The 18,172-nt window shown below is 46.3% G+C and overlaps 1 protein-coding gene, 1 long non-coding RNA gene and 1 pseudogene across 3 annotated transcripts; all 3 read right to left on the bottom strand.

Moving 5' to 3' along the window:
* Positions 1-424: 424 nt before the first annotated feature.
* LOC120667191 lies at positions 425-4,381 on the bottom strand (annotated as a pseudogene).
* A 3,410-nt stretch (positions 4,382-7,791) lies between these two features.
* Positions 7,792-8,921, bottom strand: LOC120666672. Its single transcript, XR_005671841.1, has 2 exons — positions 8,396-8,921; positions 7,792-8,319 (listed from the first exon to the last, which is right to left on the bottom strand). It is a non-coding gene; the product is annotated as an uncharacterized LOC120666672 (long non-coding RNA).
* Positions 8,922-9,317: 396 nt separating this feature from the next.
* LOC120666671 (serine carboxypeptidase 1-like) lies at positions 9,318-14,506 on the bottom strand. 2 transcript variants are annotated; one of them, XM_039946572.1, is made up of 13 exons: positions 14,026-14,506; positions 12,788-12,864; positions 12,574-12,696; positions 12,372-12,474; positions 12,250-12,287; positions 12,063-12,164; positions 11,763-11,843; positions 11,446-11,694; positions 10,533-10,598; positions 10,330-10,451; positions 10,121-10,234; positions 9,877-9,922; positions 9,318-9,703 (listed from the first exon to the last, which is right to left on the bottom strand). In XM_039946572.1, the coding sequence occupies exons 1-13, from the start codon at positions 14,333-14,335 to the stop codon at positions 9,620-9,622; spliced, it is 1,515 nt and encodes a 504-aa protein (XP_039802506.1). In that variant the 5' UTR covers positions 14,336-14,506; the 3' UTR covers positions 9,318-9,619. The 2 variants fall into 2 exon arrangements, with proteins under 2 accessions (XP_039802506.1, XP_039802507.1); XM_039946573.1 differs by lacking the exon at positions 14,026-14,506 and adding an exon at positions 13,706-13,962.
* Between the last annotated feature and the right edge of the window lie 3,666 nt (positions 14,507-18,172).

Raw genomic sequence — 18,172 nt, forward strand, 5'->3', positions numbered from 1 at the left:
TAGTAGTTGTTGATCAACCGAACATAGCCTTTGTCTCCTCTCCAGCTTGTCTCAACGGGAGATAGCGAAGTTTACGAGAGCTTGGCTCCTTTACAACCACAGTTTGATTTTCTTTGTGTATTCTTTACAGCCCTTGTTGGGTAATAATGAGTTGCAGATCAGATCATTTGTTTGGATATCCACTCTGTATCATTATTGATGTTCTAATAAACATCCCCTCGGCTTCTTTTTAGTCATTTTACAATGTTATAATTTAATTTTCGTAGTTTCGACTAACAACAACTAAATTCTGCGCATGTTTACTGTACAAATGTAGAGATGAGTTATGTAACAGTACTATCTGAAAAACCTTGGTCCAATATTGTCGTTGATATGGGTTCAAACGAGAGAGTAGACATTAATTTGTACCTTTGGGATTTCAAAGTGTCAATGAAATTTTTCAAAATGTTTGGCCACACACCTTGAAGGCATCAACAATGCCTGTAAAAAGTTGCATACATAATGTTTGCAAGAAAAAGAGAATAATGTGATATTGCAGTCGGCACTAGGTACTTCGTTCCTTTGAGTGCATTATTTTTCTTATGGGTTATCCAATTTCTTCACATTGTGCTTTGTTTGATTCCCCATTCTACGCAGATGCATTATATTCAGGAGCTTCACAGTTTAGAACCACTAAGCCAACGGCTGTAGAAAGCCAATGCTTCCTGTGGTTTATACTCAGGAACTGTGTGCCCAGCACCCTGTGAAAGGAACAACAGATAGTTAAAGGCAACGTATAATTGCAAAGCTTTGGTATTTTTCGTGTTTTACTAATGTATTCAATCATAAATCAATGCACCACTAGATAAAGTTATAAACAATGTTCACCTTAATAGTTGCAAAAGTGAGACCATTTTCGTATACTTGGGTGTACCTGAGGAGTATAACAAGGAAAATATGTGAGTTACATCTCCATCCCCCCCCCCCACCCCACCCCCCAGCATATAAACGTTATATACTTATATTACGTTATATACTTATATTGAGATCATGAAAATAAGATATCATGTGAATTCATATCTAAGAATAACCTAATCTCTAGGATAAACCAAAGCAAACATCCTCGGACAAAAATTGTTGAATCATTGATTGTTCAAATACCCAGAAACTTCTTCATCGGTGATCCATGGCCGCCATGAATCAATGACTCCATAGCCCAAAGATGCAGTCCATGCTTCAGTCCCAGTGTAAGGCACACACATATCATGGTCACCGCTGAAACAAATGGGATTAAATATATAATTATAATATCAATTTCTTCTAAGGTTAATTTAAGGTTGCAAGGGCTAAAAGTATAATCTTTCGAAAAAGGGCAAACCATATGAGAAATTTTATAATGATTGGAAAAAGTAGGAGCCGTCCATCTGATAAAATCCTACGGTGGTAAAGGTAGGAAATACCCAGAAGTACCAAGGATAAAGTATCTGATACCTCCAAAATGTGGGACCAAGTACCAAAAAGTGGGATCGAATACTAATTTAATTTAAATTTTATAAATATTTTCCATAGATCAAAGGCTAGAAAAAAATTCAAGGTAAAAATATCTGAAAGTACCCTTTGGTACTTTACAATCATTGTAAAAGAGCTCAAAGGATATTATAGGTTTCTAAAGCCAAGTACCTGTAAATGAGAGCACGATAACCCTGGCTTGTAAGGTTCTTGTGAGTTGTGATAAATGACCATACTCCCGGCATCGTGATCAAAATTCAATAATATATTTGTGCATAAGACCCATGGTCCAATTGAACTGACCTAACATGTGAATGGTAAACTATGGTTAGAAGAATAGTTTTGAAACTCGATCTAATGCAACATGGTTAATATATGGCTATCATACTGGCTCGGCATGAATTGCAGATCTGACGCTATCATTGTTCAACCATGCTGTTGCAACTTCATCATTCTGAAAATTTAAGCAAATGAGATACGATAAGAATTGGCAAAAAATGAATCATGCTTCTCATGGGAGTAAAGTTATCTACTATGCATTTCAAGAATAAATCCATGCAATGGAATGGGAACAGGATAAAAATATAATAAATCTTTTAGTTGGACAATGTGCATTCCTCATGCATGCTAACCATAGAAGATAAAGAAACTCGACCCATGTGAGAAGACAGCCCAGCAAGCCATCAATGACTTCTGTTAAGGATTAACTTTTTTGAAAAAACTTCTGTTAAGGAAATGTGGGAGTGTAAAAGAGATGTAGCACATTTTTGTTGTGCAGAAATAGAGCAATCTCTCCAGAAGACTAACACTCTGACAGATCACACGAGACAATAGAGCTAAAGAAAGGGTGCTGCGCTTGTGCTCACCATACACAGTACATACGCGCCAAGTTCCTGCCATGATGGAACACGCCCGGCTCTTACAGGAGCTCTCAAAGGCCAGGCCCGTCCAAGCATTCTTGTTCTTACTGGAAGGGGCTTGTCAGTTACACCAAGATCTTTGAAACTTTCAGGCTTTCTGCTATTTTGTGGGGTCACTTTTTTTGTATTTTTGCTGTGGTAGCACGGCTCAAGAATGTCATAAATATTTAATCCCGCAATCACCTACACAAGAACATTGGATAAGTCACAAGAACGGCACTTATTTTTACCAGATAGTGTCACTGGTTTACCTTATCGACATTCCTCAGTGCTGTTCGGCATTCATCACTGCTAGAGTCATTCCAGTAATTTCCTTGACATAAAGTACTGGTTTCCTGCATTGTGAATAAAATTGGTGGTCAGTTCATCTGGCGGTTCAAACCGAAACAAATGTTCTTTCCATTTCTTGATTATATTTCTTCTATTCAAAAGAACATAGCCACAGGCTGATATTCTAAAATTCATGGTGGAAGGAACTTTTTTTGGGTACGGGTATTTCAGTTGGAGTACAGACGTACCTTGTACATATCATCTGAAATCAGACCCATTCCGTGTGCGAATGGTACAAGAGCATTACCATCAAAGACGGTGTCACATACACCATTGCCAACCATGTAGCCCTACAATAAGAGTACAGAATAAAACATCGAACTTTAGATTTCCTCGGTAACCGTATATATATTTGGAGTTCTCACGCAGGAAGCAGTATAAGAAAATCTCTTAATAACCTTAAAGTTTATAGTTGGCTTGACTTGTTCGTGAATTCCTGTGTAACATTTTGTCAGCAACAAAGAATATGAAAACAATCAAAGCTGTTTAACGGTGATTACGAGCCCAAAGCAAACACCTTTGACAACTTCATGTGAAAGGGTAGGGACATAAATGCCGGCGTACGATTCTCCAGCTATGTAAAATGGATTTGTCTGGAACTCAGAGTAGAGCTGAAACCACTGGTTAAAAGTAAACAAGAAAGAAAAGAAAAATAACTCAGTTTTTTTGTTCCACAAAACAGATGATAAAAATTGACATCACTATATACCTTCAGAAGAAAAGTATGAGAATCATTAGCAGTCCTAAGGTCGCCAGTTGTATAAGCTCTGGACTTATCCTTCGCGTATGACAGACCAACACCAACAGGGGAGTCCAAGTATATCACACTAGACACCTAAAGTGAAATGAAACATCACAACTCTCTTTCAGATTGAATGAACAGGTGGTTTATGGTTATTATAGAAATGTATCCAACCTTGGACCAGCTGTAAGGGTTCAGATGAAGCTTTGGTAGGCTTCCAGCTGACCCTCCTGACTCAAAGTTGAACGGCCCTGAAACCAGTGATGTAAAGTGCATGAAAAGCACACCCAATGACAGAAACTGGCCCTTCAATATCTCTGAATCCTCCGGAAAAAAGAATGTACTTATAACTGAAAACTGCTAAAATAATGAACAACACTTCTCTGCTATCTGCAGTCTGATTAGTAATTTTAGAACAACAATAAGTACCAGTAGTGTGCTCATGACCTTTGTCAGGACAAGTAATGGACGCACCGTGCTCGTAGACGAAGCCGTCGAAGCTGGAGCATCCTGGCCCGCCGTTGAGCCAGAGCACGAGCGGGTCGCTGGCCGGGTCGCGCTCCGACTCCATCAGGTAGTAGAACATCCTTCTCTCCTCGTCCACCGTCACGTACCCGGCGTAGTGCTTCGACGGGAGCTGGGCGCCCTCGAACCCCGGGAGGCGAGTCACCAGCGCGTCCGGCGGCGCGGAGCGGCAGCTGCAGGCAAAGGATGCCAACAGCTGCAGGAGGACGAGGGCTGCTACCGCCGTCGGAGCCGACGACGGAGCAGAGGCAGACCAGGCAATTGCTGCCGGGCGGTGTCGGAGAAGACCCGGAACTCGACGGATGGTGTGGTCGAGTCCGCCGGGCGCGTGCTTAAATAGAGCTAGCTCTTCGTGCCTGCAGATACTGCTGCACAAGGGTCAAGGGATGTGGTGCCATTAACACGGCCGCAACGCCTGCACGCCTGCCATTAACAAGGTGATATAAGCAGCCTCTAAGAGCTGCCACGTCATTTTTATGCTGAGTAGAAAGAGAGAAGATGAGAAGAAAAATAGGCTGTTAACTTAGAGCAAGGTTAATAATTTAGCTTGTTGTTGGCTGTAAAGATTTTTGTAGCCTATCTCTCGGTCTATTTGTATAGTGGTTTAGTTATCAATCATTAATATATGGTCCACCTGTCTCTTTCACAAGATTTTTTTATTACTGTGTCGAAGCCAGCTGTAATCTTACACCCCGCTTCTTTTCTCTCTCCTCTCTTCTCTCCTCCACCTCAGCATTTAGCTTGTTTACAGCCTATTATAATACTTGATCAGCCAATTGATGCACATGTTCCAAAGAACTGTGAGAAAAAGAGGTGGGCCTAACATTAATGATTTAGTCAGTGTTTTAGCCAAACCATTATACTTGTGGAATGTTAGCTAGCTGTACATGAGGTGGGCTGGGCTGCATGACTTTGCCACGTCATCTACAGCTAGCTAACAACCCACAATTATAATGGTTTGGCTAAAACACAGACTAAATCATTAATGATAGGCCTAAATCATTAATGATAGGCCCACCTCTTCCTTTCACAAAGTTTTTTGAAACATGTGCATCAGCTGGCTGTAAGCTAACAACCTATGGCAGCTTTTAAGTCTCTTACAGCCTATTTACATCACCTTAGAGTAAGTTTTATAGATTTCGCCGGCCTCCGGCTGAGAACGCGCGCGGCATGGTGGTGGCCCCCGCTGCTGCTAGCTGCTCGGCCAATGGAAGGGCGTGCAGTGCGTATCCGCCGGTTGAGGCCGGCGTTTCGCTCCCCGCCCGCTCGACTCTCTCTCTTATGCCACGCCTGCTCCCCGCCCGCTCCGCGCCCACTATTATATCTGCTCTTATAATATTTGCTCTTAGCCATGCTCTCAGCCTACCCATTACCATTAAAATTAATTCTCAGAGAAATATACAATCTCAGGTGGATGTCCCGAGATTTCTCAGGATCGGAGAGATATGCCATGTTTTGGAGTGGGATACTAGGATTCCCTGAAAATCTACAGGGTTTAATTTAGTTTGGGAATGCATTAATTTTTCCTAACAGCCTACGGGGATTGGGTGATCTGATTGACTATCTCTAAAATTGAAATCATTAGGTTGCAAACAATTTGCTGGTCATATTCTTTTTGCCAAGTCACTTGACGGTACCTGCTAGTTGTCGGCTATTCGTACTCGTCGTACTCTAAATTCATCCTATAAAAAAATATTTCATCATAGTCATTAAAATTCTATCATCTATTTCCAATTTCTCCGCACTCAATCATTCTCTATACCTCTCAACTACCATTCTGTGGGAGCCCTCCCTCCCTCACTCCCTCCCATTCTCTCTCTCCCGGACCCTCTCACTCTCAACCCGTCCCTCCCTCGCCGGCCCTCCGCTCTCCTCCCTCGCCGGCGGCCGGCCCTCCACCCCTCCCTCCCTCCCTCCCTCGCCGGTGAGGAGCGGCGCGCGGCGGTCAATGCCCAGTCTAGTCCTGTCTCCCTCCCCCTCCTCTCCTTGTGCACCAGCACCGGGAGCCGGGTGGCCTCTCCCGAGCTCCCACTCCCAGCATCGGCGCGCGCAGCGGGGCCGGGACGGCGATGGCCTCCGCCCGCCTCGCCACCGACCTCTACCCCTCTCCTCTTCCTCCTCGCCCTGGGCGCGGCGCGGGCGGCGGACGAGGGCGAGGTGCCCGCGCTACTGGCGCTAGGCGCTGCACTGGACCCGACGGGCAGCCTACTCCCGTCGTGGGCATCCTCGGGGACACCACTGATAGGACGCTCGACAAGGCCGCCGCGCTCCTCTAGCACTGTTGCCCTTGGAGCTCGCGGCGCCATGGCTTCTCTCCGTCCCCATCCCCAAAATCCTCCAATGGCTCCTCCACCTCAGCCACCCCGCGCCGTCCTCCTCCTCCTGGTGATCTCCCCGCTCCCGATCGTCGACACCGCCTCCTTTCCCTCCACGCTGCCCGACATCCGCAGCAGCCTCCCCGCGCTCTGCTCCAGGCCGGATGTCATGACTGGAGCGCCAACCCAACAGTGAAGACGTCTAGTAGATATTACGTTTACCATATATTGTTTATGTTGAGCTGACCAGTGGGTCCATGCCGTCAGTGTAACCCTACGGGGAACTTAAGTAGCTGCGGTAGAGCCCTAAAAAAAAAGTAGCTGCGGTAGAAAAACGTGAACACTATTCCGAATCTGAAAATAGAAAGAACTCTGTTCTCCTCTGGAGTCAGGGTTCATCGCCCGACCCTGCCGTCATCCATGGTTTGATCCTTCCTTGTTGCATTCTCACGCTGCTATCGATCTTAGTAGCCAAGGGTATCACACCGGTCTCCTCTGCGCCGGTCCGACCGCAGACGCCACGACCCGTAGCTCGCCTCCGGCCGTCGCGGCCCGCGCGGCGGCGGCGCGGCCGGCCTGCTAGCGGCGAGCGGCGTGTGGCCGCGGGCGGCGGCGTTGGAGGCCCGCGCGGAGCCATGGCGGCGGACGGCCGGGTCCGGTGCGCCTAACCTCCCTCCGTGGCTCGCTACCCATGCCCTGGCGGCGCTGCTCCGCCCGCGGTGCCCGAATCTGGCGGCGACGGTGCGGATCCGCTCTCCCTCCTTGGCTCCTCCCTCCGCTGGCGGCCCTCTCTCCCCCCCACTCGCCATGGCGCTGCGTCCTCGGAGCTCCGCCGACAGCAGCAGTCTTGGCGCGGTGTCCTCGAGCACGCCTCCTCGAGCAAGCAGGCAAGGAGCGGCGGCCGGGGTGAGGAACGACGCGCGACCGCCGGATCTGCCGTCCCCATCCCTTGCACGCGGGAGCAGCCGGCGAGCCGCGAGCGTGCGGTGGGCGCCCCTTCTCCTCCCCGCCGGTTCCTACTCGCGCCGCCCGCCGCTCCTCCCCACACCGCCCCTGCTCCCCCCAGGCGCTGCTGCAGGACCACCACAACCACGGCGGCGCTGGTGGGCCGCAGCTGGGGCGGGACCACGGCGCGCCGCTGGTGCTGCAGCACCGCCGGCCGGAGTTCCAAGCGGTGCCGACGATGGTCACCGAGGAGGTGCTCCCCGTGGTGCGGTTCGATGAGCTAGCGGCCTGGATCGGTGGTGACTGCGCGGCATCGACGACGGGCGAGCGCGCGAAGGCAGATGCTAGTTGGGGCCGACGGACGTGTACCGTTTCCTGGGAGTGTGATGAATATAGCGGAACGAGGCTGGTACTTTGTTTTAGCGTTCCCTTCCCAGTACGTCGATGCAGCATGTTTTTCTGTAAATAAGGTACTGGAGGGAGCGGTAGCGTATCGCTCCCGGTACCCAGTGGAGATAGCCTAAAGTTTTTTTTTTGCGAAAGGGAGAACTGTATTATGATGGTGAACAGTACATCCCTGCCAAATTGCAGGAAACACCCCGGTACATAAGAAAATCACGCACACACCCGGCGATGCTTCCGTCGTCTTCTCCATGGCCGATGCTCGACGCAGAAATGCCAGAGCGCAGCCGCCGCATCCATCTTCCTCTCCGTCATGGGACCCCACGCAATTGGACAGGTCGCAAGAGCCGTCACCGCAAAAGCACGGCGAACCGAGATCGTTGAACGAACATCGACAGCCCCATCGACGGAGAAAGAAAAGGAAATCCTTCCGCCGCCGTCAACCAACAAGCCGACGACCGGAACAAGCTCCGCGGTTGTCGCATCAGGCAACCCGGAATCAAAGCCTACTGCAGGGACAAGCCATCTTCCCCCTTTCGCATAGAAGGAAGAAGAACCACCCAAGAGGAGCAAAAGACACACGACCACATCAGCTGCAGTAGCAGCCAACAGGGGTAGGGGCGGAAGATCCGTCGTCGCCTCCATCAAGCAGCTGCAAACAGAAGCGCCAGTTATTTGCCGACGCAAGGTGGCATACCTCACAGAATGGCCGCAGGAGCTCGCCCCACCGAAGACGTCAACGCCGGCACCCGCCTGGAGGAGAACTATCCGCCTTCGATCCTCGCCGGAGACGACGCCGTCGCCGCCACCGCCGCCGGAGAAGTGAAGGGGAACACCTAACCCTAACCGGCGATGTACAAGTCGCCGGCGGGACCTACAAGCACTAAGGTCTAGACCTACAGCTATACAGGTCCTCATGCCGAGGTGCCGGGCACCCCTCTCATCTCCGTCGCCGGCGAGGACGCCGGAGGAGAGGGGGCCGGTGGATCGACGGAGGAAAAAGTCAATTCGCCCTCTCACTCACCTGGATACACTGTAGCAAAGGGAAAACAGAGGAACTCCCTTGAAGATAGCCTAAAGTTGTTGATCATCCAAACATACACTTTAGGTGCCTACTATCAACTCAAGCTTGTCAGGAGCCTAGTTACAGTTGCAGAGGCTCACTAGAGCTTCTCTCCTTTGCAATCGTAGTACCTCTTTTTTTCTTTGTGAAAATATTAGTACCTCTTTTTTTTTCTTTGCAGTTGCAGAGGCTCACTAGAGCTTCTCTCCTTTGCAATCGGTGTACCTCTTTTTTTCTTTGTGTAAATATTAGGAGAGTATCCTTTACAACCCTGAGTGCATAAGTTGAAGATTTGGCCTTTTTGTCCGAACATCCACTTTACATCATTATTTATTGATGTATAAATATTTCCTCTGTTTATTTTTATAGGGCATCATAGATTTTGAAAAGAAAAATCAAACTTCATAGTATTGTCTGACAACTATCAAATTCCTCTATAGAGGCCAGCACAACAATCTCCTTTTTTTTTCCTAAAAAAGCTATCAAGTTCCGTGCATGTTTATGATACAGATCTGTATCAAAAAGATCTGTATTCCACATATCTTTTATTGAGAGAGATTTGACACCACAGCCAGAAATCTTGTACGGATCAAAAAACAAAATAGTAGACATTGATGCCTTTGGGATTTCATAATGTCAACGAAAATTGTCACAATTTTTTTTCCATGTCACAAATGTTTGCCCACACCGCGAAGGCATGAAAAATGCATGTAAATAAAACAGCTGCATTGATGTAATATTTGCAGAAAAGAATGCAACACTGTGGCTGGCGCTAGGAACTTTGATCCTCTGACGGCCTTATTGTTCTATGGGTTATCCAATTTCTTCATGTTGTGCTTTGTTGCACGGAAATATGCCTCCCATCAGCAGCATTCATGACTCATGAGCTTCACAATTTAGAACCAGCAAGCCAACGGCTGTAGAAAGCCAATGCTTCCTGTGGTTTATACTCAGGAACTGTGTGGCCAGCACCCTGTGAAATGAGCAACAGGGTAGTTAAAGGCGACTTAATCTTGCTTTATTTTTTTGTGTTTCAGTAATGTATTCATATCATTAAACATATTTTATTTTTGACTTGGCAGGCTACAATCATGCTTATTTGAAAATTATAATGGATTTACAGACAAAGTTAGAAACAATGTTTACCTTAATAGTTGCAAAAGTGAGGCCCTTTTCGTATCCTTGGGTGTACCTGATGAGCATAACAAGCAAAAAAAAAGAAAAAGATGAGGTACATTTTTTATGGATAACATATTTAAACAAAAATTCGTAATCATGAAAATAGTATTCTGTTGATTGTGAATACATTAAAAAAAGAATAATTCAATTCTAGAATAAAATGATTAAAAAATCTAGGACATAAAAGTGTGCATCGTTTTTTGTTCAATACCCAGAAACTTGTTCATTGGTGAACCACGGTCGCCACGAATCAACGACTCCATAACCTAATGATGCAGTCCATGCTTCACTCCCAGTGTAAGGTACACACATATCATGGTCGCCACTAAGATAAATGAAAAATAAATATATCATTGATAATATCAGCTTCTTCTGAGACTAAAGAATGTGAGAACCAAAAGGATGTTAGACGTAATGTACCTGTAAATGAGAGCACGATAACCCTGGCTTGTAAGGTTCTTGTGATAACTGATCATACTCCCGGCATCATGATGAAAATCCAATTTATCTGTGCATATGAGCCATGGTCCTATTGAACTCACCTAACATTGTAATGTTAGAAGATGGAAAGTTATAAAATTTGATCAATCAAATACAATGTGATCACTATAAGACTGTCATACTGGTTCAGCATGAATTGCAGATCTGACGCTATCGTTGTTCAGCCATGCTGTTGCAACTTCATCACTCTGAAGATTAAGCAAACAAGACACAGTATGAAATGGGGCAAAATGGATCATTTTTCTCTTGGAAGAAAAAATAACTCCTATATACTTCGAGAAGAAAATGCATGCAACGGAATAGGAACCAGATAAAATATCTTTTAGTTGGAAGAAGTGGCTGCACTATATAGGACAACCGGAGAAGATGATGATAAACGAAATGAAAAAATGGCGGCGCAATACTAATTAATATTGTTAGAGTGCGCAGCTGGCCCAGCAGGCTATACTCACAAGCCGGCGCCCTACCAGATAGGTCCACTGGAGTCCAACCAACCTCACTCAACCCAAAAGACTAGCATGATGGCTGAGGACTGCCCCACCTTGTATATTATGCTCCCCCACCATCAATTTTTGACATGGGACTAAATCTAACAAGTATCAAGGTATATTACTGCACTAGATACACATGTGGTGATTTTTAGCCATGCAATCTTTTGTCTATAGTGGAATGTTTGACATTGATGACTACTGAATAGAAACATACCTAGATAGATATGCCACATTATTCCTAGATTCATGATGATTTTTTTACTGCTTTAATATTTTTGTAGATTTCAGTATTGTGATAAAAAAAACTGCTGGTCAAATTTGTAGATAAAAGCTTTTTTTTTCAACGAACCGCACAAGACAGTGCGTAGATAAAGCTGATGGAAACGACCAAAGACTTCTGTTAAGGAAATGAGTGAGCATAAGAAATTGAGCACATTGTTTTAGACATTTCGTGGAGAAAACTAGCAATCTCTCCAGAAGATTAACATTCAGACAGATCACAAGAGAACACAGAGCTAGAAAAAGGGTACTGGCTTGTGCTCACCATACACGGAACTCCACCGGCAGCAGCAACGGCAAGTTCCTGCCATGATGGAACACGCCCATCTCTTACGGGAGCTCTCAGAGGCCAGGCCCGTCCAAGCATTCTTGTTCTTACCGGAAGGGGCTTGGCAGTTGCACCAAGATCTTTGAAACTTTGAGGCGCTCTGCTCTTCTGTGGGGTCACTTCTTTGATAGTTGTGCTGTGGTAGCATGGCTCAAGAATGTCATAAATATTTAATCCTTCGATTTCCTACACAAGAACATAATACATAATATGAGAACAGCACTGATTTTTACCAGATAGTGTCACTGGCTTACCGTATCGACTCTCGATAGTGCTTCTTCGCATCTGTCAGTGCTACCATTCCAGTAATTTCCTTGACATGCAGTATTGGCTTCCTGCATTGTGAATAGAGATGGTGGTTAATTCAGTTGGGCTCGTCAAAGCCATAGTATTTATCCTGCCAGTATAGTTGATTCTATTTGGAAGAACATAGCCACGGGTTGTATATATTCAGATAAATATTTAAAAGACCTCATGAAGTTTAAGAAATAATATGTAGATTCTATTTGGAAGGATACTTCTGATCGGTGACTTCAGTCGGAGTACAGACATACCTTGTATATTTCTTCTGAAATTAGACCCATTCCATGCGCAAATGGTACAAGAGCATTACCGTCAAAGGCAGTGTCACATACACCATTGCCTACCATGTAGCCCTAACATGAGAGTACAGAACAAAACATTAAAATTTACTAACCTTAAAATTCTCATGGAGGCAGCAATTTAAGAAAATTTACTAACCTTAAAATTTATAGTTGGCTTAACTCCTTCGCGGATTCCTGTGGAACAATTTGTAGGTAACAAGAACCGAAAGAAATTAACAGTTATTTAAGGATAATTGATTAGAATCCTAAAGCCAATACCTTTGACAACTTCATGTGAAAGGGTAGGAACATAAACCCCGGCATACGATTCTCCAGTTATGTAAAATGGATTTTTCAGGAACTCAGGGTAGAGCTGAAACCACTGGTTATAAAAGTTAAAGAAAAAAAAGAACTCAGCCATGTGTTCCACAAGCAAATGATAAATTCACTCCACCAGCATGAAAGAACAACTATAATATACCTTCAGAAGAAAAGTATGTGAATCAGCAGCAGTCTTAAGATCGCCAGTTTCATAATCTGAAACATTCTTCGAGTATGACAGCCCAACACCAGCAGGGGAGTCCAAGTATAAAACACTAGACACCTACCAAAATAAAAATCAATACTCCCAATTTTGATAAAATACCAGATAATCGGCTTATTATGTAGGACCAATATTAATGGAAATGTCCAACCTTGGACCAGCTATATGGGTTTAGATGAAGCTTTGGCAAGCTTCCAGCTGACCCTCCTGACTCAAAGTTGAATGGTCCTGAACCAAAAAAAAAAAGCACAATATTAATTGGCATGAAAAGGTCCATTTAGAGCCCACCTAGCTAGGATATTTTGCGCAAATAATTAATATCTAAATTTTGGACTATCACTTCTCTTCATCTCTTTTTTTTCTCTAGACTTTTGCATCACCGTTCCGGTGCCTACGCCACTTCTTCCCGTCATCGCCATCAGACCCTTACTCCCTCTGTGTTGGTGAAGGAAGTCGTTTTGAGTTTGTTTGATGTCAAACATTTTAAACTTTAACTATAGATAAATTTTTTTAGATTGAGTTTGAAAATATGAAAGCAATGTAAATGGATTCATCTTGAAATGCAGTTTCGTAAAAATATATATTGACTATATTTTATAATTTTTTATAGCAAAAATATAGTGGTCAAAGTTGTTTTGGAGGTGTCGATGTTCTAAACGACTTCTTTTATCAACCTGTAGGGAGTACACTCTAACCGTCTAACTTGCTAGGAAACATCAATGATATATGGGCCCCACTGCACTCGGGTCCACACGTCAGCTAGTGAGTCCCTGCATTATCGCAGAGGAGACTCATCGTTGGGGAAGATTCTGATCGCGTCGAAGTTTGGAAAGAATGGCCAAAGTGAGTGAGGTCAGGAAATGGAGTAGGAATAATATCTTGTTATGGTAGTTCGCTTTCCCAAGACAAATGGGCAGAAAGACACAGCGACGGGGCTCCTTTTACGCGATGCGTAGAAAGCAACAGCCTAGCAGCCACTGGCGGAGCTTTGTTAGGGCTAAAGGGGGACCAACTCTTGACTTTGCAAATTTTACGCTAGATGAACAGTGATTTTGACACTGTTTATTACTGTAGTAAAAAGGTAGCCACATTCTTCTGAGATCAGATAGCAAGCTCCGCCAGTGACAGCAGCTAGCCAACAGGCCCCATCCGCACGCTTAGCTTCCTGCTCTGTGCTCTCCGCCGCTCTGCTAGCCCAGCCTTGGCCACTCCCTCCGTGGTCCGGCGACCGGCGACCGCAACCACGCAACAGAGAGTCGATCAGAGACCATATGCAACGACGACAATGGTTTCTTTGGGCAAATAATTAAATTAAAGAAGACAATCGCGGATAAGAAAAGAGCTAGGGGTATCGGTCGGATCAACGACGACGGCGGAGGACGCACGCACCGTGCTCGTAGACGAAGCCGTCGAAGCTGGAGCAGCCCGGGCCGCCGTTGAGCCAGAGCACGAGGGGGTCCCCGGCCGGGTCGCGCTCCGACTCCACCAGGTAGTAGAAGAGGCGCCGCCCGTGCGCCTCGTCCACCGTCACGTACCCGGCGTAGTGCTTCGACGGCAGACGGGCGCCCCCGAACCCCGGCACGCGCGTCACCAGCGCCCCCGCCGGCGCGGCGCGCCCGCAGCGGGCGGAGGAGGCCACCGCCGCCACCAGCAGCAGGAGCGCCGCCGAGGCGGCGGAGTGGCCGCCGCCGCAGGCCATTATATATATTGCTGCGGCACGACGGTGGTGGTGGTAGTATTACTATAGCAAGCAGCTCTCTGGGCTCTCGATCGTCGGCGGAGGATCGGAGGATATGGCCGGGACAGGGACGACGACGGGCGGGGGCGCCGTGTCTATATAGAGCTGCGTGCCAGATAGAAGGAGGAGGAAGATGCCGGCGGGGCGGAGGCGTGGAGTATATGATGTCGTGGGAGGAACGCATGCGCCGGTGACGCCCCGACGTTGACGGCAAAGCAAGCCAGCCGGCCGGTGTGGACTCTCGGCAGTAGTGTGTGTCAGCCTACCCGTCCCACTCAAACCCAAGCGCCCAATCAACGCTCATGGCAGGGACATACATGGATCATCCAACCACACGATGTGCTAGATATATAGTACATCTGTTTGACTGTTTGTACCATGTAAGGATTCACCATCTTCTCCGGCGAGGTTAAGGTATGGTGGACAAAAGATTTGACAAACATTTAGCCTTAAATCCGTGTGGAACGATATACTGAGAAGAAGAAAAAAAAGTTGGAATGGAGATGCGAGGAATTGAACCCCGGACCTCTGAGAAAGCGTATCTTAGTGCTCTACCAATTGAGCTACATCCCCAATTTTTTGTTAGTTATTCATCATAATTAATTTTATAATTTGTCATTATCCTTCTAAAACCTTACAACATGAAAAAAAAAGTTGGATTGGAGATGCGAGGAATTGAACCCCGGACCTCTGAGAAAGCATATCTTAGTGCTCTACCAATTGAGCTACATCCCCAATTTTTTGTTAGATATTCATTGTAATTAATTTTTATAATTTACCGTCACCCTTTTAAAACCGACACAGGAACAAATCTGCATCAAGAGTGTGCCAATTAATGTTGTTACTTCATTATTACTCTCTTCATTTTCACAATGTATGCCTATGGCATCTGGAGTACCATATATAAATGTGGGGATTAATTACTACTAGAATTGGCAACCATTACTAGAAGTATGTATCTACATTCTCCTTTTTGAAACTGTCTCCTTGCGCATAAACTAAGAAATCATTTAAGTGACTGTATTATCCTATTGCCTACCTAAGAAGGCAAGAAAAAGGAATCATGCTACCGATTAAATCATGCTGCTATTGAATATATAATCTCGCCATTTGTTTCTAGCTGTCACAATTTTTTGGGCTGCAATACTAAATTGACCCTACAACTGAACTTGCTGTAACACCCTGGTGTTAATCTTGTACATTAGCCGCTAAGCATCGCTTAATCATAATCATTAGTTTAAGCTTTGTCATTAGTGGTAATTGTGCATGCATAATTATATTTTGAATTCATGGCATCACATGCATTCAAGTTTAATTATGTTTGCGCAATTTCTGTTAATTACAAACCAACAATTAAAATCCAGTCCAATCTCTGTCTGAACCCCTCTTTGCGCTGAGTCTAAAATTAGCTTTGATCTTCTTTTGACCCAATTTTATCTCTCAAATCGTTGATCAAAACAACTTTTATCCAATACCAATGTTGTAGATCTTTTCTTTCTCTACAACTTTTATTTTGGCCAAATTTCAAGTTGCTGTGCAAAAATTTTAGTTTTGGGCGCTCCAAAATTGAATCTGTTTTGTCCCAAAAACCAGAAGTTCCGGGTTTGGAAACCGGAAGTTCCGGTTTTGCTCTATTTCGGCGCCCATACCGGCGACTGTGCCGCCGGCGACGCCACGCGTCGAGCATCCCGGCAAACCTCGCCCTCCGTGCGCCGCACTTATCCTCGCGCATGCCCTGGAAGCTTCTCTTCCTTTCCCTTCCCTTCCTTTCATCCCCTTCCTCGAGCTCGCGCGAGCAGAGCACGAGCAGAGCGCCGTCGCTCGCCCCTCCGGCCGTTCCTCGCCGCCCCGCTCGAATCCTTCGAGCCCCGAGCTCCCTAGCTTCGCCCCGCACCTGTCCCGCCCCTCCACGAGCTCGATTGAGCCCAAAACCGGCCGGATCGAGCTCCGGACCGCCGGCCTCCATTGACGTTCTCCACCGAAGCTCCGCCCTTCCATCGACGAACCACCTCCGGCCCTTCTCCGCTCGATTGGACGATGTGGTGAGCTTCCCCGTGATCCACTCTACCACCTCCGTCCCTTCTCCGCTCGATTGGACGACGTGGTGAGCTTCCCCGTGGTCCACTCTACCTCCCCGGCCCTTTTCCCGTTCGATTCCCGCGCCGCCGCCGCCGGGAACGCGCCGCGCCGCCACGGCTGCCCAAGCGCCACCGCGCGCATACCGCGGGCCGCCTCTGCGCGGGGCCCGCGCTGCGGCCTAGTGCCCCCGCCCCCTCGGCTTTCCCTGACCGCGGCCTGGCCGCCCCGCCGCCGGCCGCCGGCCGGCCACGCCGCCGGCGGGGAATGCAGAGCGCCGCCGCCCCTGCCCTTGCGCGCCACGCGCCGGCCATGGCCTTGGCCTGGCTGTCCCCTGTTTTTGCCCCAAAACCGGAACTTCTGGTTTTGGAACCCGGAGGTTCCGGTTTCCAGTTAAATTCCAGTTTCAGTTTTGTGTACTGATCTTGTAAAATGCGTAGTAAATAGCAGAAAAATGTGAAAAATGCAATCTAAATTTTATTAGGTTTATAAAATCAGGATCTTCAGAGGAAAAATAATTATGCATGTGAAATGGCAATTTTGCCCCTGCTAAAGTTTTGGTTTGTGTTTAAGCTAGTTTATTTTGTATCTAGTTTTCCTGTTGGTCTAAAAATCATGAAATTTTTGTGGTAGACTACTCCTTGTATGTGTAGTTCACTGAAAATTTTCATGAGCATAGCCTTTGTGCATGTTTGTAGATTTAATATTGCTTGATTTTCATTCTAAGGCTAAATAAATGTTTTCGGTCATCAATAAATGTTGGTAAATTTTTGTTGCATGTTCTTTCAATATCTTGGCTTACTGGTAACTTTTGGGTGGCTCGATTAAGTCTGTAAGCTAGGTTTTGCTTTTATTTCGTTCCTAGCTGCAGCTTTTCTTTTTGTGGTTAAGTGAATCCTTTTATGCGTTGGGGCTTTCAGTATTTTGTGATCAGTAGTAATTGATGCTAGTCATGTCTTCGTTTTTAGTTACCTGGCATTGCATCGTGAGTACCTTCTAGCATTTTCTTGCATTGTTTTAATTGTTGCATGGCATCTTTCTTTACGTATAGACGTCACGAGCGAAGCCGTCTACGAGTTGGTCGCTGAACCGATCCAGGAGCCGCAAGCCGGGGAACCACAAACCGACGAAGCAGCTGAGCAAGCTACGGAGGAAATTGCTAACCCCGCTGACCTGCAAGGCAAGCTCCGGAGCATAACCCCTACTTTAAAACTTATGCAACATATTATTTAAGTACTTGTGCATTAAGTTCTAGGAGTTACTTGGAACCTTAAATGCATTATCTTTAGGAGACCCCGGGCTTTTACTAGCATGATAGGTCGATAGAACTGCCATGCTTAAGTAAGATACGGTAGAAGACGGGTGATTTCCTGTCACCCGCGAGATATAGGTTTGGTACTTCAGTAAGAAAATAAGAAATAATGCTATGAGAATGGAAATGGAGACCGGGCGGAGGGAAAGTTTGACATAACTATGGAATAAAGGAAAGTTGAGTCTCCGCCTGTGTCGATTGAGAACCGTACCATTGCTGGCCATGCTGACCAAGATTGAATAGTACTAACCACATGCCGGAAGTAGGAGGTAGTCGAAACCGGTAAGCTAATTACCTAAATTGCGTCGAAATCTGATTCTCGACCCGTGGTGCTAGGCAAGGGTTGACGGATGGTGAAGTCGTCCATGGGTTCACCAGGTGTTGGCACGTGCGGGGCTCATCATCCGGGT

The sequence above is a fragment of the Panicum virgatum genome, chromosome 3N (genome assembly GCF_016808335.1).
Source record: "Panicum virgatum strain AP13 chromosome 3N, P.virgatum_v5, whole genome shotgun sequence".
Classification (NCBI taxonomy): domain Eukaryota; kingdom Viridiplantae; phylum Streptophyta; class Magnoliopsida; order Poales; family Poaceae; genus Panicum; species Panicum virgatum.